Consider the following 26,974-nt stretch of genomic DNA (forward strand, 5'->3'; position numbering starts at 1 on the left):
GCTTTGCACCCGGCTACGAAAACTCTGAGCTAGATGAGATTGAGAAGGCGGTGACTCCCATTGCATGAAACCTGGCGAACAGGCTGAAAGACATGGTTCTCCCTTTGAGGAAGTAGTTAGTTGGATAAGTTTGCCAAACATTTATCTATAATATGTGGACAAGTGCCGGTACCTTCGTGTCCAAAAACAGTTTCATTTTGTAATTTTGTTTCGTTCATTTTGATCTTACTTTCTTCCCTTTTGCAATCGAGAAAAAAGGTTTATGCGATCCGACCCTTCCATTTGTTAAGACCATAGGGCCCGAGGTGTATAAGGGGGAAATTTCGATTATGCAGGTGAGCAAAGTTACCGTAGCCGTCGGGGCATGGTTTTTTGCTGTCTTACTAGGCGTGCTCGTTTATCTATTCCCACGAACCTTGTCGCCAATCTTTAGTGTGAGGAAAAGGTCTGATGCAACGAATGTTTCGAAAAAGAGGAGGTATTTATACCTTTGTCAGCCCCCGGGTAAGATCCGACCCCTTGCAGTTGTTGGGGCCGGATGTTACTGGAGACCGAAACAAGGGTAACGAACTTGCTCTTATATTCGTACGTACCCCTTACTTTAGATTTTGGCGATGGTTCCATGACCGTGTGTTTGGTCTTATTGCAGGCTTGGCCTTCCCCGAGCCCAGCGCGTGGTGGGGATTTGGTCAAGGGCTGGCTCGTTTTATGACTGTCCCCTCGTCCATGGTTTTTCCGCAACTGGAGGGATTGATGTGATGTCACTTGCCTCGATGGCTCGAGTGACGTGCCTGATGAGCTCGCTAACAGGGATGTTCAAACAGAATCCGATCCTGCAGCTTTGCGACAGGGTCGGCAAAGCTCTCGGGCGGCTTTCTGTTGCTCCTTGACCTACCTTCCAACAGATCCCCTTAATGGGGACTCTATGGGCTCGACAAGAGGCTGGATTGAACTTAGAAGGTTGGGATGACCCTTCCCGCCTCAATGCGGGTTGGGCAAAGGCCGCTGAGGCTCATCTGCGTTTTCTCCCCTAGCTCTTGTTGGACGCGAGGTGGCCTTAGACCCTTCATGGGTCAGCCTTCGAACCTCGGTCTCTCGATCTCGGATCGAGCGGCTCGAGCTCCCAAGCCCCTTAGGGTCTGATAGGGGTCAGTCATGTTTTGCGTATCACCCTGTCCTCGATTTCCACAACCGAAGGGGCTGAGTTGATGACACTTGCCTTGATGGCTCGAGTGTCGTGCTCAATGAGCTCACTAGTAGGTATGTTCATGTGGAATCCGGGTCCATCATTCGCTGATGGGGTTGGCAGAGCTCTCAAGTGGCATTCCACTACTTCTTAACCTGCCTCTCGGTAGATGCCCAAGCCGTTCGGTAGGCTCAGGTGGCCCATTGGCCTCTTCTCGATAGAGATTCTATGGGTTTGGCTCGTGGTTAGAATCAAATGAGAAAGGTCAAGATGTCCCTGTCTACTTCTAAGTGAGGTCGGGCAAGGACACTGATGCTCATCATGGTTTTTCTCCCCTGGCTCTTTTTGACATGAGGCAGCCTCGAGACCTTTGCGGGCCAACCTTCAAACCTTGGTCAGTTGCTGCTCATATCAAAAGAGCCGAGCGCTGCTTTGTGGCACGACATGAAGTGTTGAGATGCGAAGATCGCATATGCAATGTTTGGATGATGGGATTAATGTGCGATTTAATTGAAATGAAAGTGGGGGTCGGTAATGTTACCTCGGTGGTATGAGCGACGAGAAGCTCTTACCGGACATGTCTATGCGGGTTTTGAGTCCAACATTTGTGATGGGGCCGACGTGACCTGCACGAGCATCATGATTTTTCGTCTCCATCTCTCGATGGCGATTCGAGCCGTTCGATTGACTTAAAGCGACCTGACAGCTTCTCCTTGAAGGTGATTCTATAGGCGGACCCCTCCGAAACCCTCTCGAGAAGGCAAATGCAGAAGCTCGGGGTACGGGGAACTGTGAATTCGATTATGCTGGTGAACAAAGACACAGCATCCGCCGGGGCGTAGGGTCTAGCGATTTGTCCAGTTCTACTCAGAGTTCTACACCCGCACCCCGTGTCTCTGGTTTTTTTAAACGTAAGGAGGGGTCAAGCGATGAGGATGTCTAAACAAGTAGACACCCTCGGTAGCCCTCGAGCAATGTCCGTGCCCCTACCATTGCTGGGGTCGGATGTTCGATAATGAAATTAACATACAAAGTAAGTAACAGAGGTGCTTATCTTTTTGCGGTCGTTTGTTCGTTGTTTTACCTGGGCCATCCGATCGACCTAGGAGGCCCGTTGGGCCCCCTGAATGGGGGTTCCATCATCGGGTCATTCCATGGTCATGCCTAGGGAAGCGGAGAGTCACCTACAAGCGGGTGTGCCTTGATTCTTGTGTCCGGCGCATGGTGGTGGTGGGCCATGCCCAGGCAATGTCCTGTTTGACTAGGCGACATCTCATCGACCAGGGCACGTCCCGTTGGTCCAGGTGCGTCCCCTCGGATTCCCATCGGCATTGATTTCCCATCTACATTGAATAGGGGAAGGAAGAGAGTTTTTCGTCCCAACCTTTCACCTTTCCTCAGCCGCTGCGCCTCTTCCTTAAATAGGGAGGGAGAGGGGAGTTCCCATCCCATCCCTTAGCCTGCTTTTGAGCCGCTACCTCTTCAACTTTCTTTTCACCGAATACGTTTGTGTGTCATAGTGGTTCGTAAGTGAGAGAGGGTAATGCTAGGGAGAGAAAAACTCATAGATCTGCTCGTGAACCTAGAGCGTGATGTCGAGATGGAGGTCATCCAACATAGATGAGATGGTGTCTGCTGCCTTTGTCGAGAAGGGGCCGCTTCCATCAAAGGAGGAGGTGCACTAGAGGGTGCTGAGTGTCCTATGTTTCGCCATCGTTCATGGTGGCCTTTCTTTGGTAGGGGTGTCCCCCGCATAGACGTCGTTGTCAGGGTTGTGGCTGATCACGATGGTGCAGTCCCTAGATGCTCCGGCAGAGGTGCCATTGTCAGGGTTGTGACTGATGATGATGGCGCAGTCCCTGGATGCCCCGGCAGAGGTGTCATTGTCAGGGTTACGGCTGATGACGATGGCACAGTCCCTGGACACCCCGGCGGAGGTGTTGTAGTCACCGATGTGGTGCTCGATGTTGTAGATGATGGGCCACATGATGGGGATCATCTAGAGTGCTTAGGCCAGGAGGTGAGTTTGCCGAGCGTAGTACTGGTACCCTTCGCAGGTGCGTATGATTTGCTCGGCGTCGGCTACTGCAGTGGGCCAGTAGAAGCCCTGTCGAAATGTGTTCCCAACCAAGGTTCTAGGCATGGCGTGGTGACCATAGACCCCACCATGGATATCGCTCAGTAGAAGCTTCCCTTGTTCAACTAGGATATAGAGCTATAAGATACCGGTGTGGCTCCATTTGTAGAGTTTGCCTTCTACAAGAACGAAGGATTTGGCGCGATGTGCGAGCCGTTGGGCCTCTGTCTTGTCCATTGGCAGCGTGCCATGGAGGAGGTAGTTGAGGTAAAGTGTTCTCCAATTGTCCAAAGGGTCGGGCTCTATCGTTGGTTCCTCTTCAAGCTCCATGACCTCAGGGCCGGAGGGAGCCGTTGGTTGGTCAGCCCTCGGGGCTGGATCAGATGGGCCATTGTCGGCCCATCCCGCCCCTTCATAGCGTACCAAGGGCTTATGTTGGTCGCTGGCGAAGACGCCCGTTAGCACCGGCTCTCAACCAGACACCGCTTTTACAAGTGCATCGGCCGCCTCATTGAGGCGCCTTGGGATGTGGTTGAGTTCGAGGCCATCGAATTTGTCCTCCAGCCGTCGGACCTCCTGGCAATACACAACCATCTTGGCGTCGTGGCAGCTAGACTCCTTCATGACTTGGTTGATGACCAGCTGGGAGTCACCTCGGATATCAAGGCGTCGGATGCCTAACTCGATGGTGATGCGTAGGCCATTGATGAGTGCTTCATATTTGGCCATGTTATTTGATAAGGGAAAATGGAGATGAACCATGAACCTAATGCAGACCCTGAGGGGTGACACGAAGACCAGCCCTGTGCCGGCGCCCTTCTTCATCAGCGACCCATCGAAGTACATCATCCAGTACTCTTGATCGACGACCGCCGGTGGTGTCTGGACCTCGGTCCATTCAGCGAAGAAGTCAGCCAACACGTGGGACTTGATCACTGTTCGAGAGGCATATGTGATGCCTTGATCCATCAACTCGAGTGCCCACTTTGTAGTTCTTCCTGTGGTGTCTTGGCTCTGGACGACCTCGTCGAGGGGGAACGACGTCACAACCGTTACAGGATGCGACTTGAAGTAGTGGCATAGCTTCCTCTTGGTGATGAGGACGGTGTAAAGGAGCTTCTAGATTTGGGAGTAGCAGGTTTTAGAGTCGGATAGTACCTCACTGATGAAGTACATAGGGCGCTTCATCTTGAGGGCATGCCCCTCTTCCTCTTGCTCTACTACTAGGGTGGCGTTGACCACTTGCGTGGTGGCCGCTATGTATAGCAGGAGGGATTCTCCGTCCCTTGGAGGAACTAGGATCGAGGGCCTTGTCAAAAGTAGTTTGACCATGTCAAGCGCCTCCTAGGCCTCGGATGTCCACTCGAAGCGGTCGGCTTTCTTCAGGAGTCGATAAAGGGGGAGACCTCATTCACTGAGGCGTGAGATGAATCGGCTGAGGGCGGTGAGGCACCCTGTGATTCGCTGAACCCCCTTTATGTTCTAAATTGGGCCCATCCTTGTGATGGCAGAGATTTTCTCTGGGTTGGCTTCAATGCCACGCTCAGAGACGATGAAGCCGAGCAGCATATCCCTCGAGACCTCGAAAACACACATCTCGGGGTTAAGTTTGATGCCATTCGCTCAGAGTTTTGCAAAGGTCTGCTCAAGATTGGCAATGAGGTGGTCAGCCTATTTGGATTTAACTACGATGTCGTCGATGTAGGCCTCAACAGTCCACCCGATGAGGTCCTTGAAGCATTTGATCCTACAGCGCTGGTACATAGCCCCAGCGTTCTTTAGACCGAACGACATTGAGACATAGCAGAACGATCCAAAGGGGGTGATGAAAGACGTCATGAGCTGGTCGAACTCTTTCATTGTGATTTGATGGTAGCCGGAGTAGGCATCAAGGAAGCAGAGGGTTTTGCACCCCGAGGTAGAGTGGACTATTTGATCTATGCATGGCAAAGAAATGAATCCTTTGGACATGCCTTGTTGAGGCCCATATAGTCTATGCACATCCTCCATTTCCCGCTCTTCTTTCACACGAGAACGGGATTAGCTAACCACTCTAGGTGGTGTACTTCCCTGATGAATCCGGCGGCCGATAATTTTGCTATCTCTTCCTCGATGGCCCTATTCTTTTCCTCGTCGAAGCGACATAGGCGTTGCTTTACCGACTTAGAGCCTGGATGGATTTTTAAGGTACGCTCGGCGACCTCCCTCAGAATACCTAGCATATCCGAGGGTTTCCACGCAAAGATATCTTTGTTACCGTGGAGGAAGTCGACGAGCGCGCTTTCCTATTCGGAGGAAAGCGTGGTACCAATGCGTACCGTTTTACCCTCAAAGCTGCTGGGTTCTATGAGGACCCCCTTGGAGCCCTCTGCCGATTCAAACGACCCAGTCGATTTCTTTGCATTGGGTGCTTCTTCGGCAACCTCCTCCTTGAGGGCGGCGAGTTCTTCGGAGACGACGATTGCTGTGGCATGGCCATAGCACTCGACCTCACACTCGTAGGCCCACTGGAAGGAGCCACCGACAGTGATGACCCGTGGGGGCCCGACATCTTCAGTTTGAGGTATGTATAGTTGGGGACGGCCATGAACTTCACGTAGCATGGTCGTCCTAGGATGGCATGGAAGGTTCCAGGGAACCTAACCACCTCGAAGGTGAGGGGCTTAGTCCTGTAATTGAACTGATCCCCAAAGGTAATGGGCAGATCGATCTGCTCGAGTGGCATGGTCTGCTTTCCGGGTATAATGCCGTGGAAAGGCGCTCGGGTTGGGTGGAGGTGCATCCGGTCGACGCCCATCACGTCGAGTGTCTTGGAATACATGATGTTGAGGCCATTGCCTCCATCCATCAAAACTTTGGTGAGTCGCTATAGGCCAATGATCGGGTCCACCACCAGTGGATATCTCCCCGGGTACGGGATGGTATCCGGATGGTCGGTCCGATCAAAGGTTATGGCGGATTCTGACCACCGGAGGAAGGGAGGTGTGGCCGATTGGGCTGTGCAGACTTTGTGGCATGCAACCTTCTGACGACATTTGGAGTCATAGGCTACCGAGCCTCCGAAGATCATAAGGCAGTCGTTTGGCGTTGGAAAGCAGTCGTCCTTCTCCTCGCCGTCATCCACAGTGGGGGCAGGTTCCTTCCCCTGCTCTCCTTTGTTGGAGCTTTCGGACAAGAACTTCCACATGAGGCCGCAGTCCTTGAGCAGATGCTTTACGGGAAAGGCGTGGTTTGGGCATAGCCCCTCGAGTAATTTTTTGAAGTGGTTTGGAGTGCCCTCTATGGGCTTTCGACCACCCTTATGGTCAGTAGCGGCCACGAGTGAGTCCTCGCGCTGTTGCTTCTTGTTCTTCCTTTTGGCAGAACGATTAGAGGTGCCTTCGCCAGTACCCTCATCCCACCTCGCCTTGCCCTCGAGGCGATCGAAGATCGCTCCGACCGCCTCTTCTCCTGAGGTGTGGCTGGTGGCAATGTCTAGGAGTTCCTTACTAGTTCGTGGGCCCTTGTGTCCCAGCTTATGAACCAAGGACTCGTAGGTCATCCTGGACAGGGAGGCACCTATCACGTCGACGTTGGTGACGTTAGAGAGCTCGTTGCTCTATCGGGAGAAGCATCGGATATACCCGTAGAGGGTCTCACTGGCCTTCTAATAGCAGTTCTTGAGGTCCCATGGGTTCCTAGGGCGCTTATATGTGCCCTGGAAGTTTCTCACAAAGATCTCCTTTTGATCCACCCAACTCTGGATTGCGTTGGACGACAGGTGTTCCAACCATGCTCGTGCCGAATCGGCCAGGAACAGTGGAAGGTTGCGGATAATGAAGTTGTCATTATCCGCACCACCGGCTTGACAGGCAAGCCGATAGTCTTCAAGCCAAAGTCCAGGGTTTGTCTCCCCAGAGTATTTAGGGATATTAGTAGGTGGTCGATACCTTGGTGGGAACACAGCATTGAGGATGTGCTGGCTGAAGGCCTGAGGCCCTGGTAGGCCAGGGCTCGTGCTTCGGTCCTCGCCGCTGTCGTAGCGTCCGCCGCATTGAGGATGATAGCCGCGGTGGGCTCCTTCCCTTGGGTTGCTATAGGTGCGCCTATGGGCGTCGATGGTGTTGCGTGCGTCACGGTTGTAGCCGAGATGCTGATGTATCTAGGCCACAGCGCGCTGCCTGCCGCCTTGTGGTGCTTGGTGGACTGATGCGACCCTAGTGGGATGCACCGAGGGTGTATGCTAGCTGGTGTCGAGCTTACATCGCCGGGACAACGAGCTTTTTGCCTGCTGCGCCACCGCATGCTTGAGCAGCGTGCGTATTTCATGGTGGGTCCGATGATCCTCGGACGTTGCGGCCTCTGGAAGGCCATGAAGCAAGGCCATTGCGGCGGCGATGTTCTGGCTTGCCCGAGCGAAGTGAGGAAGGGTTTCATCATCGGTGATGATCCATCGGTTTACATCACGGGCCACGGCATGTGCACGCCCACCGTTTCCATGGCGTTCGATCTCTGATCAACCTCCACGTACTTCCAAACTAGCTGTTGTTCGGCTTCGTCTATCTCCTGCTTTTGGGCTCTCAGCTGCTCCACCCCTACGTGAGGCGGGGCCATTGTCCCCCCTTCGGTTCCGCTGCCGAGGTTGCCTACCAGAGTAGCCTCCTCCGCGGAGACGCTTTCGACGTGTCCCTCGGGGGTTTCCGCCATGAAACATTCTCGGGAGGGGTGATGGCTCCCCCTGTTGGAGTTAGAGCCAGAGTCCAACCCTGGCCCCTCCATGAGGAGGCCATGGAGGGATTTCGTGATGCTTTCGATCATCCCCATGAACTCGCTGTTCACGGGAGATGGGATCGCGCGCTGTGCCACAAGGTGGCTTATGGTCGTCGTGGCATTGCGGAGACCAAACGGAAGCGTCGTCGAGGCACTCCATGCAGAGTGTTTCGGAGAGAGGGTGAGGCGGCACGGGTTCTCCCTAGACAGCTAGGGTCTGAGGGAAACGCCAGGCTGGCGCTCAAGCCTCCCATAGCTGGAGCTGATGGAGGGGATGGACTAGATGGCGACATGAACCAACGCCAACTCTTCCCCCACCGTGATGATGAAGTCCAGGTCACTGAAGCGCACGTGAGCGCCCGGGACCTAGCTAATTTGGAACGCGCAAAGGCCCCTACCTGGCGCGCCAACTGTCAGTGTTTCGAACAAGCACTGGCTAGTAAATTTATAATTGTTGCGCGTTAGGCTCAGATGGTGTACTAAAGGGCACAAGGTTTATACTGGTTCGAGCAGAACGTCTCTACGTCCAGTCTGCGGCTGCTCGTGTTATTAGTACTGAAAAAGGTTCGTAGTAGGGGGTACAAACGGTCGAGAGAGGGACAGGTCCCAAGTCTCTGATGGAAAGGTCGAAAGGACGCCAAGAGCTCGGTTGCTGCTTCGCTGTGTGTTATCTGTCGAAAACAATCGATCAAAAGTTGGTCCCCTTAGTAGGGTGCCCTGCCCTCCCTTTTATAGACCAAGCGGGAGCAGGGGTTACAGATGGGAGAAAAAGGAAAAAAATCAAAGGTAGAGAAGGTCCTTCGGGGGAGTCGGGTCTTCCTTTTCCCGTGTGCCTGCCCTGCTAACATGGCAGACCGTGTCAGGGATGGCATGTTCATTGATCCTTATAGGGCCGTGCCCTAGCCTCTGTCAGCAAGTGGGTGCGTCCCATCCTTCGCCGGCGGATGGTGCGGCGTGTTAGAGGGCTAGGCTGTGACCCTTCGGGGAGTAGATGGGGAAGTGACCCTATGTCCATCACTGTAGGTGATGTGAATTATGTCTTGGATCGTAGTGGTTGTCGCATGCTTGTGTTAGTATCCGCGTCCGAGGGCTGATGGCGGCGCCTACAACATTATGGAACAAAAGTCGACGCCTACAACACTATTCGGGCACTGTTAGGTCGGAAAGGGCTTAAAGCGCCCATCCCATCGTATCCTGACGGTGCCTTCCTGCAGGCGTACAGGGCATGGCCCTCGATACTGCGGTTGACTCGAATGGCCTGTCGTACCCTGTGCCCATCTTTATGAAGGATCAGGGTGCAGTCGTTGGGCGAGGCGGAGCTAGCCCTCAGTCGTCGAGCGAGGCAGAGTCTAGCCCTCGGAGGTCGGGCGAGGTGGAGCCCACCCTCGGAAGTCGGGCGAGGCAGAGCCAGCCCTTAGCCATCGGGCGAGGCGGAGTCTAGCCCTCGGGGGTCAGGCGAGGCGGGACCAATCTTCCATCGTTCGGGCAAAAAGCACAGTAGCGTTCTTGTCTGACCGAAAGTGTCAACGTTCGATGATTATTAGTTCCACCTCACTGGGTACCCCGGTATTAAGTCCCCGACACTTCTAGAGCAAAGTTCTGGCATTTGGCTGCTTGTGCCAGGAGTCAGAATTAAGCTCGCCATTTATTGGCTGCTTGTTGCCTAGAGCTAAAACATAGAGATCAATGACATCGATTATAGTTGGCCAAACGGGCGGCATGACCCGAGCCCGACATGGGCACGACAAGGCACGTCACGTTTCGACATGGCACGCTTTAGCACGACGCCCTGACTGTGCCATGCCGTGTCGTGTCGCCATCTTGGCCCAAACACGACACTACAGCTCCTTTGCCGTGCCAGTGCCAATAGTAGGCTAGCAATCTATGCTATATGTCTTTTGATGCAATAGGAAAGTATTTGGACTGTTTTTCTTGGTTATCTTCTGGATATTTTGGAGTGTGCATATCATGGTAAGTTGATAACATAGTCATTTTCTCATTGAAGATATTGGCTATATTCTTTGGGACTATGTACATAGTTGTGCTGAGCTATCCTGAGAATTATTCTGTAGATGTAGGTTTAATAACATCAAAACAGCAAACAATCGTATAAGGAGTAAGTGTGCCAAAGTTAAAGCTTTCTCTATTCATGTATAACATGTTCATGAGCCTCTTCGCAAAAAAAAAAAATCATGAGCCAATATAACTTCTCAATGAATTCAGTACCTTCCTGTTGCATTGATCTATTCCATCTTTTCAATGCTAAGGGTACTTGTCCTGAAAGAATGGTAATGCTTGCATTGATCCTTTTTTGTATGTAATCAGCAGAGTTGTAAAATAATTGGTGTTCTGGTCTTGCAATGTTGTGTAGATAACACTTTTTAAGTATTTAGGCATGAATACATGTGTTCATGGTACTGTTATAAATTTTTGCATGCTTGAGAATACTTGCGACTGTAGTGTGACTATTTTGCATTTATAACTTATATAGTGAGACCTCATATATAAATTTGATTCTTTGGTGTTTTTCTTCTTTTCAACGGGATCACTCAGACACGGATCCATGACATGTTCATCACAAGATACTAGAATGGAGAGTAAAGAAGCTATGTCAAAGCTTAATGTAGCTACAATATTTATGTTATATCATTTAAAGTTTGAGGTTATAATGACATTCTTGTAGTAATTTGATTTTTTCTTGATGATTGTACAAACTATTTGGCTAGATATTCACAATTGATGATGGTTTCATTCCATATTCTTTTTGCAAATATAATTATTTAAATGCCTTGTCACGCAAACTTAAGTGTTGTGTTATATGTAATGTAACATTTGCACTTCGTTGCAACAAATATAAATACCTAAACTAATTATCATGGATTCATGGCAATATGACTTACTGCCACCAGAAATATTGCATTGCAAAAGCGAAGAGACATCCTCCATTACAACCAATATTATTACCACGAACTATTTTTGTGGCAATAAGGTCCTGCAAAAGCGAAGAGACATCCTCCATTACACCCTTTAGGCATATTTCTTCGAACATAGTCATTACCCAGGAAATCATTCACTCTTTCAACCTTAAGTCTTGGAACCAGCAGGCGTTTCTTCTCAAGCTTGATCTTGCTAAAGCTTTTGATTGTTTGGAATGGGATTTTATTGATACTGCTCTCAGGCGTCTGGGGCTTCAGGCCAGTTTTATTCGCCTTATTCGTGCTTGTATTTCCACTCCTTTCTCCATCCTTGTCAATGGGGAGCCTACGGCTGCTTTCTCCTCTCAGCGTGGTATCCGCCAAGGATGCCCGCTCTCGCCCTATCTGTTTGTTATCGCTATTAATGAGCTCTCAATTCGCTTGCAACATAATCTTCTCAACTCCAACCTTTCTGGGGTTTCCCTTGGTCCTGGCTGCCCTCCTATTCACTCCCTCTTGTTTGCTGATGATCTCATCCTCTGCGGGGCTGCTTCGGTGCATGAAGCCACCACCATCCGCAACATTCTGCAGGATTTCTGCAACCTGTCCGGTCAGGTCCCTAATCTCCAGAAGTCCTCTATTCTTTTTAGCAAAAAGGTCGACAGTACTACCAGAGCCCGTATCAGGGATATCTTCCCTGTCCCTGACCTTCTTCCTAGCACCATGCACCTTGGCCACCCTATTATTTTCAACCACAACGATAGAAATAGAGCCTACGAGTTTATCATTACCAAATTTAGAGCCAAGTTAACCACTGTCAAGGCCAATAAGCTTAACCATGCCGGTAGACTTACCTACATTAAGTCTGTCCTAGCTTCGATCCCGGTGTACTACATGTCCACGGTCCTCTTCTCTAAGACCTTCATTCATAAGATCAATGCCATTATTAGAAGATTTTGGTGGGCCGGCATTCAGGATGACAACCCCACTTCTCCTATTGCTTTTCGTTCATGGGATGATATTTGCCAGCCTAAGGAAAATGGGGGTCTAGGTATTAGGGACCTGTATACTGTCAATAAGAATCTTCTCACCCATGCTGCTTGGAACATTGCCAACAACAAGAACCCTTTTCTTACCTCTGTTCTTAAGGCTAAATACGACCACAATGCCGCCTTCTGGACTGCCAACACCTCTGGTCCGAGGTCCATTTTCTGGTCATCTATTTTGCAGGTTAAAAAGGACCTTTGTAACAACTCCATCTATCAAATCCACGCAGGTAATAGCTCTATGTAGTCTACTCCGTGTTCTTTATGGAATTCTATACATGATCACATGCTTTTACCAGTCACTAATCTACCTTTGCCGGCTACAGTTTCTCAGCTGTGGATTCCTAACACTCGTACCTGGAATATAAATCTCATAGCTAACATTTTTTATAACCAGGCTGTTCAGGCTATCACTAATATTTACTCTGTCCATAGTGAACAGCAGGATGTTCTGAGATGGCTTCCATCCAAGAATGGTCAATGCACAACAAAAAATATCTAAAGGCACCTAAGCTCCAAGATGTTGGTTCAGCTTTCCCAGCATGGACCCAGGAGCATCCACCCTCAGGCTAACCAAATCTTACAGAGGGCCTGGAAAAGCAAGGAATTATCTCCTCTATTCAAGGCTTTCACCTGGAGACTGATAAGACGAGCTCTTGCCACTGCTGACAGGGCAGCCAGGTACGCCACTCACATTGATAAATACTGTGCAGCTTGTGGTGCGGTGGAAGATGACGCCCACCTCTTCTTCCATTGCCAACTACCTCGGGCGGTTTGGTTCTCAGCTAATCCTCCTATTAGAACTGACAACCTCCCACAGGCTTTTATTTCCAACTCAATCCCTAATGCTTTATTTAACAAGATTCTAATCACTATGTGGTATCTGTGGAAAGCAAGAAATGACACTCTCTTCCAGAGGAAATCCTGGACCCCTTGGCAGGTTCACCAGGCCGTGGCTGCACATATAGCCAACCAACTGGCAGTGCAAGGAACTCAACCCCTCCTCACAGAGTCACACGCTTCAGGAATGGTGGACAGGGAGCGTCACCCATCAACAACCACCCAGACCACTCGGTTGTTCCACACAGGACCTCCTACTACTGCGACTGCCTCTGCGCTGGAAGAACAGCACACTCACAGCAACCATTGAGGGCAAGGTATGACTGCTGTCATTTCAGGAATGGCCGAACACCAGGAGCAGGCGCCCAACAACTCAACCTCTCCTGAACAAACCCACAGCAACCCTCCCACCAGGACGACTACTCTTCTACACCCCCACCACAGCATGATCACACCACACCAAGGTACTACTTCTACCTTTGCAGGTATCGCTGGGGCACCAAGAGACATACACATCATCACCATGCCGGCTCTTATCCCACGAGTCAGATGCTACACTGATGCCTCCACACCACCAGACAACCAACCCCTGTCTCCCAAAACAGCTGGTCTCGGTGTTTTCTTTGTTAACACACAGGTTCAGCCCACCCAAACGATCTACACCAAGGCTTACATGACAGGAGTGGAGTCAGTGCTGATGGCAGAAGCAGCGGCGTTAGCGCTTGCATCTGCTGTTAATGATCGGCTAAATTTCAACAATACCAGCGCTTGCAGCTGCTGTTAATGATCGGCTAAATTTCAACAATACCACCTTATCAGATTGCCAGAACGTGGAGGATCTTACCTTTCACACAACTGTTTCTGAACCTCACAACAAATAGGCGTTCAGGTCTCTACAAGATCAACAGAAGCCTCAACACAACAGCTGACTCCCTAGCTAAACAGGCATACAACATAACTCAGTCTTCTCAGCCTTCTTATTATGAGCCTGTATGTTTACATTCTGCTCATGTTAATCAGTGCCCAACATTGGACGCACTGCTATCTGTATCGCTACACTCTGTACGCATCATTGCAGCTAAATGCTGCTGAAATAAATATGTTTGTTGTAAAAAAAAATCAAATTAGAATAGAAGATATATGTTATTAGACTGAAAAAAGTAAAGTGTACATATATATATGGAACCTATCTGTGTGTGTCCATGGCAGTAGTACCATGTACTGCAGCTAGCTATATGCTTGTTTGTATCCTGGACGTACGTGTACCGCTGGCACCGTATTAGTCAACGCGTAATGTTCCGATGGCCGGCCACGTGTCGGGCCGGCCAGGCGCGGCAACGGCCACGGCCATGTCCGCGCGCTGCTGCTTGTACCCGCGGCTGCTGGGCGACACGCGCTTGGACTCGCCCCACTTGTGGAAGTCGTCGCGTTCCGAGCCGTCGGCGTCGCACTCGGGGAAGATGGTGCCGTTGTAGCGGTACATGTCGTGGCACACCGTGTAGAGGAGGTACCGCCGGCGGAAGCGCCACATGGCGGCGCGCTTGGCGGGGGTCATGACGGCGCAGTACGCCGTCATCACGGCGACCTGGCACTTGGCGTCGGCGGCCACGAGGTCGTCGGCGGCGGCGGCGACGGGGCAACCGCTGAGTACGAGCGAGGAGAAGTCGGCGGCGAAGGGCGCGAAGGCATAGTCGACCTTGTACCGTCCGCCCTCGGTGGCCCAGGCGGAGCCGTCCCAGATGGTGGCGTACACAGACATGGGCTTGGACGGGAAGTCGCCGCCCATGGCCGGCACGCGGACCACCTCGCGGATGGGCGTCCCGTCGACGTAGAAGAGGATGGCCGTGGGGGTCCAGGCGACGGCGTAGGCGTGCGGCCGGAGGGTGGGGTCGAAGGGGAGCAGGTACCGCTCCTCGCGGCCGCGGGAGGTGCTGCCGTTGCCGTAGATGTTGGTCTGCACGCGCCACTCGTGGCCACGGCGGTTGCCCAGAAGCTCGAAGTCCACCTCGTCGTGGTTGCCAGGGAACACGTCCGCGTTCGACAGCTGATGAATTAATGCACAGCACACGCACAATTGATTAGTTATATTAAATCAAGCTACTGTATATTACCTCGGTGAGATCGTTTTATCTATTATCTATATCTATACATCTATACACCTAATAATAATAATAATATATAAATAAATAATACCTAAGCCTATCGTCTTATCACCCTGCCAAAAGTTTCCACGGAACGGACTGCTCGGAGGAAAAAAAGAAACGGGAAAAAAGTTCCACGAAAAAAAAAACGGAACCGCCCTGCGTTCGGAAAACTGCCCAAATCTGAACAGGCCTGGACTCCGAACGCTGCCCAAACTCGTCCGAACAGAAAACTACCCGTCCGAACCGAAGCCGAAAAAAAATACAGCAGACTGCTTATATAAAACTAGTAAACTTGTCCGTGCGATGGACCAGTGACGGATCTAGGTTTTTATCTCTGGGTATGCGTAGCAAAAAAATTTCTTATGTAATTCGATGAAAATTTTCTTTTTTTATTTTTTTTACATTAAAAATTTCTACCTATCTCTATGACTGGCGGACCCCAGGGTATGCGGTGGCCCACCCTGCATACCCTGTAGGTCCGTCCCTGCGATCGACGGAAACCCAGTACATATCGGAATCAGGCTCTGTATCGTTACACGCTAGTGCTTGTTTTACTTATGAATCTAAACAGATGGCGCGGCTCTATATGTTTCGGAATCGGACTTTGTATCGATCCCTGCTAGACACGAGTCATTTTAGCTTGTATGAGCACGAGGCATATAAATACTGGTTACATACAAGACACAAAGGGTGTAAATGTAGTTTGCGAATAAAAAAAATAAGACGGAACAAACTCTTCACTATTCCGTAGTTAGAGGGATGGGCAAAAAAATAGGCTAAAGGCCGCGTTCGCTGGTCTGAAACTTGGCTGAAACTGGCTGAATAACACTGTTCTAGCAGAATTGTTGTGAGAGAAAACACTGTTCCGGCTGAAAAAAGAAGCCGAACATGCCGAATATGGGGTAAGCCGAACAGGGCCAAAATTTTGACTTTTAATAATAGAATAGAAAAGGTGCATGTGAAGTAAAATAATCCTCGCACACTAAGGCAAAATAGTGTTCTAAAGGTCTTTTTAGGACTTTGTTAGCCAAACAGGTGCATGTCCATAAACTCTGCTATAGAAAAATTAATGTTAGGGTTGTGAGAGCATCCGCGTACTCCAATTTTTTTTTAGAGTTAGAGTTCGTAGAGTGGAGTTGTTGGAGTAATCCTAAGCAGACCCTAAGTAAATTAAAATACATAGAGTTCCGACACCATACTAATTATTCAAAATTATGCACAAAAGAGTTTTGCACTACAACTTGTTTGACCTGCCTTTTCTAAAGGGCACGAAAGTACAAATTATAATTTCATCTTCATTCTTCCCCACTTGGGAAAGAACTATTTGTACTGTTCATAACTGAAAAAAATATAAATCAGTCCTGTAGACACAATTTGCAACCAAAGAAAGCATATGTTAGTTATTGTTTGATTTGATTTGATTAGCTCGATTCAGCAAATTGGTTTTATATATAGAGGGCGCGTGTCTCCCAATTGAGTTCATGTCCGGCTGCTTTACCATGTGGGAGTCCTTGACTTTTTTGAACTTAAGATCAGTAACATGATGTTTGCGTATATAATACAATAATATATATAACAAGATGGCATTTTGCATCCATATTTATGGAGGGGAGGAGCACGTGATGGACTCGATTTTGGCTCCTGGGGGAAAAATCTGAGTTCCGGACTGGAGTTTGCAGAAAAGATAGAAGAACTTGATTTTTGTGATGGAAGCCAATACGAATAAGAATCAGACTCCGTATTATTACTAGACATGTTGTTTTACATACCTCGATACATATAGATATAGATTAGAATTCCTATTCAAGTTAGAATTAGAATTAGAATTAGAATTTCTTGAGGCTCGAAAGGATCTATTTGTCCTAACTATCTAGGGTTAAGGGTGCGTTTGGTTGGGCTTTTGGCTTTGGCTTTTAGCCCAAAAAGCCAAAAGCCCAACCAAAGGGGCTGTTTTTTCAGGTTGTTTTTTCAGAAGCAGCTGTTTTTCCGTAGTACATTTTTGAAAGCTGGTTTGACCCTGCTTTTGGCTTTTGACTTTCTGCTTTTCGAAATTGGTGACATAAAAAGTTTTTTCATAGTTGTTTCAAGAGAGATAAAGATAGAAGGTATATTTTATACTTGTTTAACCAAACAGCTTTCAGCTTTTCTACAGCTCACAGCCCACAGCAGCTTTCCCACAGCTCACAGCCCACAGCAGCTTTTTCCCACAGCCACAGCTCAACCAAACACACCCTAAGTCTAGACGGAAGAAACTCTCGATTACCGGTAGTTAGGGGGAGGTGGACGAAAAAAATGGATAGACAAAAAAAAAATAGCCGAAAATTTTGCCACTTTGTATCGATCATTGCTAGATGCGAGTCCTTTTAGCTTGTATGAGCACGGGCCATATAAATCCTAGTTACATACAAGACACAAAGGGTGTAAATGCAGTTTGCGAATAAAAAAATGAGACATAACAAACTCTCCACTATTCCGTAGTTAGGGGGATGGGCAAAAAAATAGGCTAAAATTTTGGCTTTTAATATTAGAATGGAAAAGGTGCATGTGAAGTAAAATAATCCTCGCACACCAAGGCAAAATGGTGTTCTAAAGGTCTGTTTAGCACTTTGTTAGGTAAACAGGTGCATGTCCATAAACTCTGCTCCAGAAAAATTAATGTTGGGGTTACGAGAGCATCTAGGTACTCCAATTTTTTTTTGGAGTTAGAGTTCGTGGAGTAATCCCAAGCAGGCCCCAAGTAAATTAAAATACATAGAGTTCTGACACCATACTAATTGTTCAAAATTATGCACAAAAGAGTTTTGCACAACTTGTTTGACCTGCCTTTTCTAAAGGGCACGAAAAGTACAAATTATAATTTCATCTTCATTCTTCCCCACTTGGCAAAGAACTATTTGTATTGTTCATAACTGAAAAATATATATATATCAGTACTGTAGAGCCAATTTGCAACGAAAGAAAGCATATGTTGTTAGTTATTGTTTGATTTGATTTGATTAGCTCGATTCAGCAAATAAGTTTTATATATAGATGGGCCTAAAGGGCACGAAAGTACAAATTATAATTTCATCTTCATTCTTCCCCACTTGGGAAAGAACTATTTATACTGTTTATAACTGAAAAAATATATAAATCAATCTATAGACCCAATTTGCAACCAAAGAAAGCATATGTTAGTTATTGTTTGATTTGATTTGATTTGATTAGCTCAACTCAGCAAATTGGTTTTATACAGAGAGAGGCGCGTGTCTCCCAATTGAGTTAATGTCCGGCTGCTTTACCATGCGGGAGTCCTCGCCTTATTTGTTTGGGCTTGTTTGGCTGATAAGGCATGACTGAAAGTACCGTTGGCTTATTTGGTGTGAGAAAAAAATATTGTTCGTTGACTGAAAAAGTACGGCTTATATGCTTGACTTTTTTGAACTTCGATTAGTAACAGGATGTTTGCATATATAATACAATAATATATATAACAAGATGGCATTTTGCTTCCATATTTACGGAGTGGAGGAGCACGTGACGGACTCGATTTTGGCTCCTGGGTAAAAAAATCTGAGTTCCGGACTAGAGTTTGCAGAAAAGACAGAAGAACTTGATTTTTGTGATGGAAACCAATACGAATAAGAATCAGACTCTGTATTATTGCTAGACATGTTATTTTAGATATAGATTAGAATTTCTATTCAAGTTAGAATTAGAATTAGGATTAGAATTTCTTCAGGCTCGGAGAGATCTATTTATCCTAACTATCTAGGGTCATATAAGTCTAGACGGAAGAAACTCTTGACTACCGATAGTTAGGGGAGGTGGACGAAAAAAATGCATGGACGAAAAAAAATAATCGGAAATTTTGCCTCTTTATTATTAGATATAGATATATACAGTAGACTACTTATATAAAATATGTTCTAAAATTTAACATCTAATATTTTAATAGTTTGATCAGCAAAAAGTTTTTTGCACAAGTTGTGGTCACGAGTCTAGAAGATTTACAAGTTTAAGATATGCATCCACTTCTTGCAGCTGGTCCCCGACTTCTTATAGCCATGGGAGTGTTTGGCTGAGCTGGATTATTTATTGTTCATGCTGGAAAACACTGTTCATGTTAGAATGTTGTGAGAGAAAAACAATGCTTCAGCTGGAAAAATAAGCCAAACAAGCCGGCTTAAAGTGCAGCCGAGCAAGTGGTTTTCCTTTGCAGCGCATAGAAAATTATAAAATGGAATCCTCTCGGCGGCAATGCTTCGCCTCGCTCGCTTGCCTTTGACAATCAATCCATCATGTGCATCATATGATTTTTCATCGCACTCTGCAGGTGGACCATGGCACACCAATCATAGAAACATACCGATCCGATCCTCGAGCGCGAGAGCACATCCTTTAACGTTGCCCTCATCAAAGATCAGGCGCCCGACATCCGTGCACAACCTCATGGCGAAGTCTGTCGCCAGACCACACCTGCCAACAACGTCAGATCTCACAACACCACAGGGCGCACACCCTTGACGCAGGCCAACAACAGCGCCCAACGTTGGCAGCGGACAAAGGACACGAGCGAGGTGATAAGTGTCGGGGCGTACAACATCCCAAGTCTACTCGCAGTAGGACCATGTCAGTACCGTGCTACTATTGCTGCTTCATCTGCCTACTGTCGTTACCGACGCCCTAGAAGAGGGTCTGTTCGGCTGGTATTAAAGCCGACTGATAAGCCGGCTGAAGCTGATTTATTGTGAGAGAAAAATACTGTAGATTCTAGCTGATAAGCCGGCTGATAAGTTCAAGCGAACAGGCCTGTGGGATAGGTTATCGCCGTGGAACTCAGATATAGGCCATGTTTGCTTCTCTTATAAACCGTCTTTTTAACTTGGTTTTTTAGCTGGAACAGTATTTTTCTCTCACAACAAATTAGTCAGAATAGTGTTTCGGTTTGTTTTTTCAGCGAAGCGAACGGGGCCCTAGCGAGGAAGACCATCGTGATGACACCTGCAGCTGAGACACCGCCACAAATGACGACAAAAATAGAAAAATAAAGGTCTGAATGAATTTGAAAATAATTTAGGGTTCTCAATGAAAATTATTTACTAGCTTTTTATTTTTTATTTTGCATATGATCAAATTAGCTTAAAATTGTAAAATGCATAATAATAAAACACACAAGTAAACTAGATCTACATGATATAGGTGACAAAGATCATGAAACGGCCATTATATTTTCTATACAATTAGATTTGTAGATTTATTAATATTTAATTTAATCCGCACATGCGTCGCCGTATATATGTGGATACAAATTTATTGTCCCGTGCAACGCGGCACATATCTAGTTACACCTAAAAAATAACTAAACCTATCGGCTGCTGCCCCGCCTAATAATCCCCAAAGCTTAATCTCGCCGCTCGCCCCTTCGAAGTCCGCATCGAACCCACTCGCGTCTTACGCCGCCATATCTACCCGAACGAAAAAATACAAATCGGAAACGAACCCCGTCGATCCCTCCCGTATCAGCATGCGCCACCATGCCGCCCCCACAATCACGCCCCTGCTCGGCTGGCCACTGCTGCCCTCGCCGGGGAAGGAGATGACGCGCCAGCTCGCCGCCTGCCAGGTACCGTCGTGCCGGATTTGCCCCAGTCTCCGATTTGCACCGGCCAGCGCGGACGGAGGCTGGCGCGGGGAGCGATGGAGGCGTCACTAGCGGAGGCCGGCGCGGGGAGCGGTAGAGACGGCTGAGCAGAGACTGGCGGGGAGCAACGAGGCGGCGGGAGCGGAGACCGGTGCAGGCAGTAGCGAGGCGACGCGGGGTAGAGAAGCCGGCGCTGGGGAAGAGGCGTCGCCATCGTCGGGCGGAGCGGTGCGGCGTCGTGTGGGAGCAGCGGAGGCGGAGCGGCGGACTGACCGCGACGGTACTCCTCCGTGCGCGTGGGTGAAGAGATAATAAAGAGGCGGCTCTTGCGGTGCGGTGAAGAGATAAGGATTCAGAGAGAATAGGGAGAGGAGATAAATAAGAAAGAAAAGAAAAAAGAGAAAAATAAAAAAAATAGTGCAACGAATATTTCACTCGTTTCAATAGTCGATCAAAGCAACGTTTTGCTGAAGCTGTTTTTGTCACAGCTAAAGCTCTACCAAATCAAACAGCCCTAATAAGATAGCTCTACCAAACGAGCCCTAATAGGGTACACCGTCCTATTTCTAAAATTTTGAATAAAGCTCACACGTACCGTTACTGACCGTAGCTAAAGTAGGGTGCTATTTACAGTTGTCTACTAAATTTCAGTTGCCTCTAAAAATCGGATTCTAATTCTAGAGGCGGTTAAAAAACATAGTAGTTGATTTTTAGACAAGGATTTTTAACTAGGGTTCTCGCCTGCATTTGTATTTATACAAATAGAATCGTCTCTAAAAAAATAGAGACATTTTTGTAAATTATTTTTATAGTAGTGACTCGGCCTTGGCATGGCTGTCGAACCCGTAGCCATGCCCAACCATGACGCAAAGAGCTCTAAATCTTCCGTGGAGCTAGAGCACCTCCCCCGTTTTGAAAGTCAGCAACCTGTCGGACTTCAAAATCGCGTGGGTAGCGTTCACATCGTCACGAAGGTGGTCGTCCCCATCGAGCTATCGCCGACAGAGGCCCACGCCGCATGCGTCAAAACTAGCGATAATCTAGAAATAGTTTTGAGTTTCCAATGCAAAATCATTTATTAGCTTTTTATTATTTTTCTAAAAAATGATCAAATTAGCTTAAGTTTGAAAAATGCATATAATAAATCACACAAGTTTTTTAAAAAAGTGAAACCACTAAATCTACACGATGTGTATGATAAAGATTATGAAACAAGCTTCATATTTACAATGTAATTAGATTTCAAGATTTCATAATATGTTCGTTGAAACCACAAATCATGTGCGTTGTCATAGGCATGGAAAAAAAATTGTGGCCTCTGTGCAACGTACGGGCATATATCTAGTTTTTATATAAATATTTTTACTAAAGTAGGAGTATATATTAGATGCATATAAGAAAAACTATATATCTAGAAATGCTAAAAGCGACATATAATTTGGAAGGAAAAGATCACTAAATACTACTCCATCCCTCCATTCTAAATCGTAATTCTGTTTTTTCTACATACATATCTTTTTAGAACACAAATCATGATAGAAAAGAACACAAATCATGATAGTATGTTGTTACAATAAATATTTATTTAAGGATGCAATTAGGTGTCACAATTTTATTTTAAAATAACTATTACTTTAAATGTATAATTAATCTGTTCATCCTAAAATCATGATTTTATTAGCACATTAACTACGTTTAGTTATTATGTTTCATACATAAAACTCTTAGATCCAGAATAGGTGTTTTGGTATTACATTAAAATAAATAGTGTTATGCTTACTGAAGTTATTAATTAAAAATAATAAATGCATAACAGTAAGTTTAAATATATATTTTTTCTATACCTCTTGTTTTACTTCTTTTTTTGCGAACAGGCTTGTTTTACATGTTGACTAGGAAAAAAAGTGCATGGGCATGTTTGGATGCACCCAACTAAAATTTAGCTAGCTAAAATTTTAAAGCTAAATTTTAGCCAGCTAAAAGTTCTCCGAGCTAAACTTTAGCCGGAGATGTTTGGATCCTCCAGCTAATAGACTCAGTTAAACTTTAGCTGGGTTTAGCTGGGTTGTAGTAGCAAAACTTAACTAAATTTTAGCTGGTTTTTTAGCTGGGCCGTTCGAATCCCTAGCAGCTTAATTTAAAAAGCTAAAATTTAGTCGGTAGATCCAAACGGTCCCATATATTTAGTAGAAACTAGCCTAGTGTAACAAAGTGCATCAGCAAGGACTTGACACGTGTCTGGTAGCTTTAAGAACGATGACGATGATGATGCGATGCGCGGCTGGAAGGGGAGGCGAGAATTTTGTAGGCGCCGGCCATTCCGATGGTTAACGTACTGCTCCACAAGTCCACAGTTGCGTGAGTGCGTGACAGGTACACGCCTCCTACCATTTCCCCCACGCACTACTCTACAGTTGAGCTAGCAAATGTAATGGCCGTCATCTTTAATGGTTGTTTTTGCTTTCCATCTGCAACCACTACTCTTAACTAACCATCAGCCACTCATGAGCCATAATTAAGCACTAAGGCAGCGATGCACTTGTAGTTTTCGAGCTACCAAAGCCTAAGATGAAATAAGATACGTGACATGTCGACATACAGATAATGGCCAATCCGTTACATCCATTGCCGGGTGGGCAGGTGAGGCCATGATATCAAATTGGAAGGGGCAGGCGATGGCTTTCTCTTCCTAAAAACGACTTTGGTTTCTAAAAAAAAATACTCCCTCCATCCCAAATTATAAGTCATTCCAACTTTCTTGAAGAATCAAAGCATTTCAAGTTTAACTAAATTTATATAATAAATTAATATTTATAATACCAACTAAGTATTATTAGATTCTTTATTAATTATATTTTCATAGTATATATACCTACTGATGTCATAAATATTTGTAATTCTTTCTGTAATTTTGGTCAAACTTGATCTCATAAAGGTTGGAATGACTTAAATAATTTTAAATGAAGGGAGTACTATACACTGTAGTAATGAGCCATTTCTCCATCCTCCTTACTCTTTCTCCCCTAAAAAATAAACTGGAAGCTTCGCGGTGCCAGAAAAGAAGATGGCTTCTCTACCTATGGCTACTCTGAATACCATTACATAGAGCCAGAGCTAAAAGAAACCATTCCAAACAAAACCTAAATGTCTAGCCCAATTCTCTAACCATACAAATGTTATATGTATGTATATAATAAAGGAAAAAGGGACAAAGGGAGAGAAAGTATAGAAAGTAGAAACTTCCAAAAGGTATAGTCATGGATAGGCCTTTCGGGCTTGTCATAAAAAAACAAAGAAAAAAAAAAACGACCGGATAGGTTTTTTGGAACCACTCTTTTCTTTCCATGCGTTCTAGCTAGCGTACTTTCTGGTAACCAACTTGTGTAGGCACGGCACACGCCTCGTGCCATGGTCAAATTCTACGGCTGATGATCAATTCATGGGCAGACCAAAAGGAAAGGAAGACGAACAAGTGGCTCGGTGTGCACATCTATATCAACACACTACTGTGTACACATTTATTTATTGTTAGCATTCACTGAGTAGTAGGCCCTCCGGCCAATTCTACTTTTATTTTTTGGAGGAATTTAGAAATTTTTGTAGGGAATGAAGCCTTTATTTTGGTTTTTATATAAAAAAAAGGGAATTTAGAGTTTTTACTAATAAGATAAGAAGTAGGCCCTCCAAATTCTGCATAAAAACATTGGAGTATGTATGCTGTATGCATGAAGAAAGAAATTAACATCGAGCGAGGAGCAAGCAAGTGGTTAATTCCTGAACTTTTGCTTGATGCCGCAGTTAGACAGTTACGGGGTGGTGATGATAAGAAGCAAGAATAAGCAACTTACGTAGAAAGCAACGACGACACCGGCGGTGTCATCGTCGGGCAGCTTGATGGAAGCACTGAAGAATCCATGGTGGTAAGCCGACTTGGATACGAACCCGGAGCCTGGTGGACGATAATACGTACTGATGATCAAGAAGAAGAAATTTAAAGGACGGAGAAGAGGAAGACGAAACAAATCAGTTGAAGAGACGCACTAGCTAGATAGCTGCCGAGAGATTAATTGATAGCATCATTCATTCATATTCATTCTTACCGGTGTGGCGGTCAAGTTTGAGGCGGACGGAGGAGCGGCCGCCGGGCGACGGCACGAGGTTGCCCCCGCCGAACAGCGGCATGTAGCCGGCCTGGAACGTCACCGGCGACATGTCCAGCGACGCGGCTGCGAGAACCGCCGCCCAGCTGAGCATCAGGACGGCGAGAGCAGCCCTTGATGATGATGCCATGGCTGCTAGCTAGCTACCGTATCACGCTACTAGTACACACGTCCTATATATGCTCAAGCCCGGCCCCTGATGACAGGTTGCAAAGATATAGGCAGGCAAGCAAGCAACCTCTCAGTCTCTCACGTCCGTCCTCGAGAGTCTCTGATGACTTGCTCCGTTCCTTGCTCTCTTTCTAGGAGCTACACCGTACCGGCCGGCCTATTGGTGTCGTATGGTACTCGTACCGGTACCACGTTAGAGTGGAAAAAAAGTGACGATGCAGCTTCGTTTAAGTTTCGCCTCCCTTCAATTGTTCGTATTTTTTCTTGCTAGCTCTTTATTCCTTCTGAATTCTGATATGTACGCGCATGCTACCTTATTGGGGGATAACGAGGGGAAAATGGATTCTGTGGATGGAATGAAGGGGGATCATCTGGGACAGCCGCAATCCACTCGATGCAGAATTCCCATCGAAAACGAAAAAACAATTTGGCCCAAATTTTGACAGCTAAAAACATATGAATTTTTTTTTGATATGGATGTAGTTCATACTCCATGTACATTTCGTGTGCGCGCGCGCGCCTCATACAATTTTCATGCCTACCAGACACCCGAGCAACGTGATCTCAGGCTGACAAAATCGTGTGCCTGGAATTGCTTGCCTGTGCCTGGCAGATTCTCAGGACAGCAAACAAACATGACCTAGGTATGTGTATAAATTGTTTATGAGTGAGATGACTGAAAACATCAACACCGACAGGCAAGTTGAATCTATCAAACCGAGTTTGCAAAAGGAAAAAACTATATTGGGCCGACCAAGAGGTAATGTTCGACAATTACACATTCAGCTTTGAATAGTTCAAAACTAGAAATCACCGTCCATATCAACCCTTACTCCTACACTACGAACTACCAATCTATAAATATGAATTATGTGCTCTAGTGGACACTCTTTTTTAAGGCCCCTTAGTGAAACTCCCAAGTTTAATTTTAATAATTGAGTGACAACTTGTAGACTAACGCTTTCATGGGGATGTTTAAGCTAGGGTCTACAAGATGGTGTTGAGCAAGGTGATGGCCATGGAGTGGTGATGGCATGATCATGTGGCACCAAGTGCTCAACATGTGATGAAGATGATGGATGGATGAGAAGGATGAGCGGAAGCCTAAAGGCAAAGGTATAACCTAGTAGGGTTTTGCTTTTACCGGCCATGATGTGTAAAGAAGTGAATGTCCAGGTTTATGATAGATAGCCCTACTATTAATAGGGGAATTCTTAAAGCTACATGCTTGTCTAAGTGCCACTATATGAGGACTAACACTGCATATGTGTTAGATCTAGTGGTGCAATGAGGAAGCAAGTGAAAATCTTTCAAAAACATTTTGAAAATGCTAACTCGGTGCTATTGGTATTCCTGTGGGAATCGATTTGGAATTATCACATTTGAAAAAGGTGATAGAGGGGTTTGGTGAAGTATTTTTGTATCCACAATAAAAGTCCAATGCTCACTAGAGGGCAAGCATCGGAATTTAGGTTGCCCCATCCCCTTCTAGTTCGATTGTTTCACGTACTATGCTGAGCACCACCGGAAAAGACTGGTGCTTCAAGGCAGAGGGGTACCAGAGCTTAGGGTCTAGCATTATTGCCAGTGGAACTTAATAGAGCATGGCTATTCTTCCAGTGACCACCGGAGAAAATCCCTAGACACGTGGCGACGATCCGCGCGAAGGTTGTTGTGCGAGACTTTTAAAGAGGGTCACCAGAAACTCCAATGAGGACCACTAGACGATTCCGGTGCCCCAAAAATGGTACAACATAGATTATTTAAAACGCCAGAAAATTTCGATGCTGAGCACCGGAGAAAGGGTTTCACCATTGAGAGCAACGTATTGCATGGCCTAGAGATGCCACCGAAAAGTTTGGTGGCACTGAAGGATTGATTGTGTAACAATGGCTAGTTTGAACTAACCATTTGAACCTCCGGTGGGTCTCTCTGGTCCCTCACCGGAGTTTTCTGGTGAGCACGTCGATAGCCCACTCAAAGAGCATAATGGCTAGTTCTTGAGTGGTTCTATTAATAGAAGGTGTGGCCGGCCTATTTGGTTCTCTTGGCTTTTCCATCTG

At 46.7% G+C, this 26,974-nt stretch overlaps 1 protein-coding gene across 1 annotated transcript; it reads right to left on the reverse strand.

Moving 5' to 3' along the window:
* Positions 1 to 13,937: 13,937 nt before the first annotated feature.
* Positions 13,938 to 25,126, reverse strand: LOC136539433 (probable xyloglucan endotransglucosylase/hydrolase protein 27). Its single transcript, XM_066531394.1, has 3 exons — positions 24,681 to 25,126; positions 24,429 to 24,529; positions 13,938 to 14,857 (listed from the first exon to the last, which is right to left on the reverse strand). The coding sequence occupies exons 1-3, from the start codon at positions 24,868 to 24,870 to the stop codon at positions 14,093 to 14,095; spliced, it is 1,056 nt and encodes a 351-aa protein (XP_066387491.1). The 5' UTR covers positions 24,871 to 25,126; the 3' UTR covers positions 13,938 to 14,092.
* Between the last annotated feature and the right edge of the window lie 1,848 nt (positions 25,127 to 26,974).

Source organism: Miscanthus floridulus, chromosome 1 (assembly GCF_019320115.1).
Source record: "Miscanthus floridulus cultivar M001 chromosome 1, ASM1932011v1, whole genome shotgun sequence".
NCBI lineage: Eukaryota > Viridiplantae > Streptophyta > Magnoliopsida > Poales > Poaceae > Miscanthus > Miscanthus floridulus.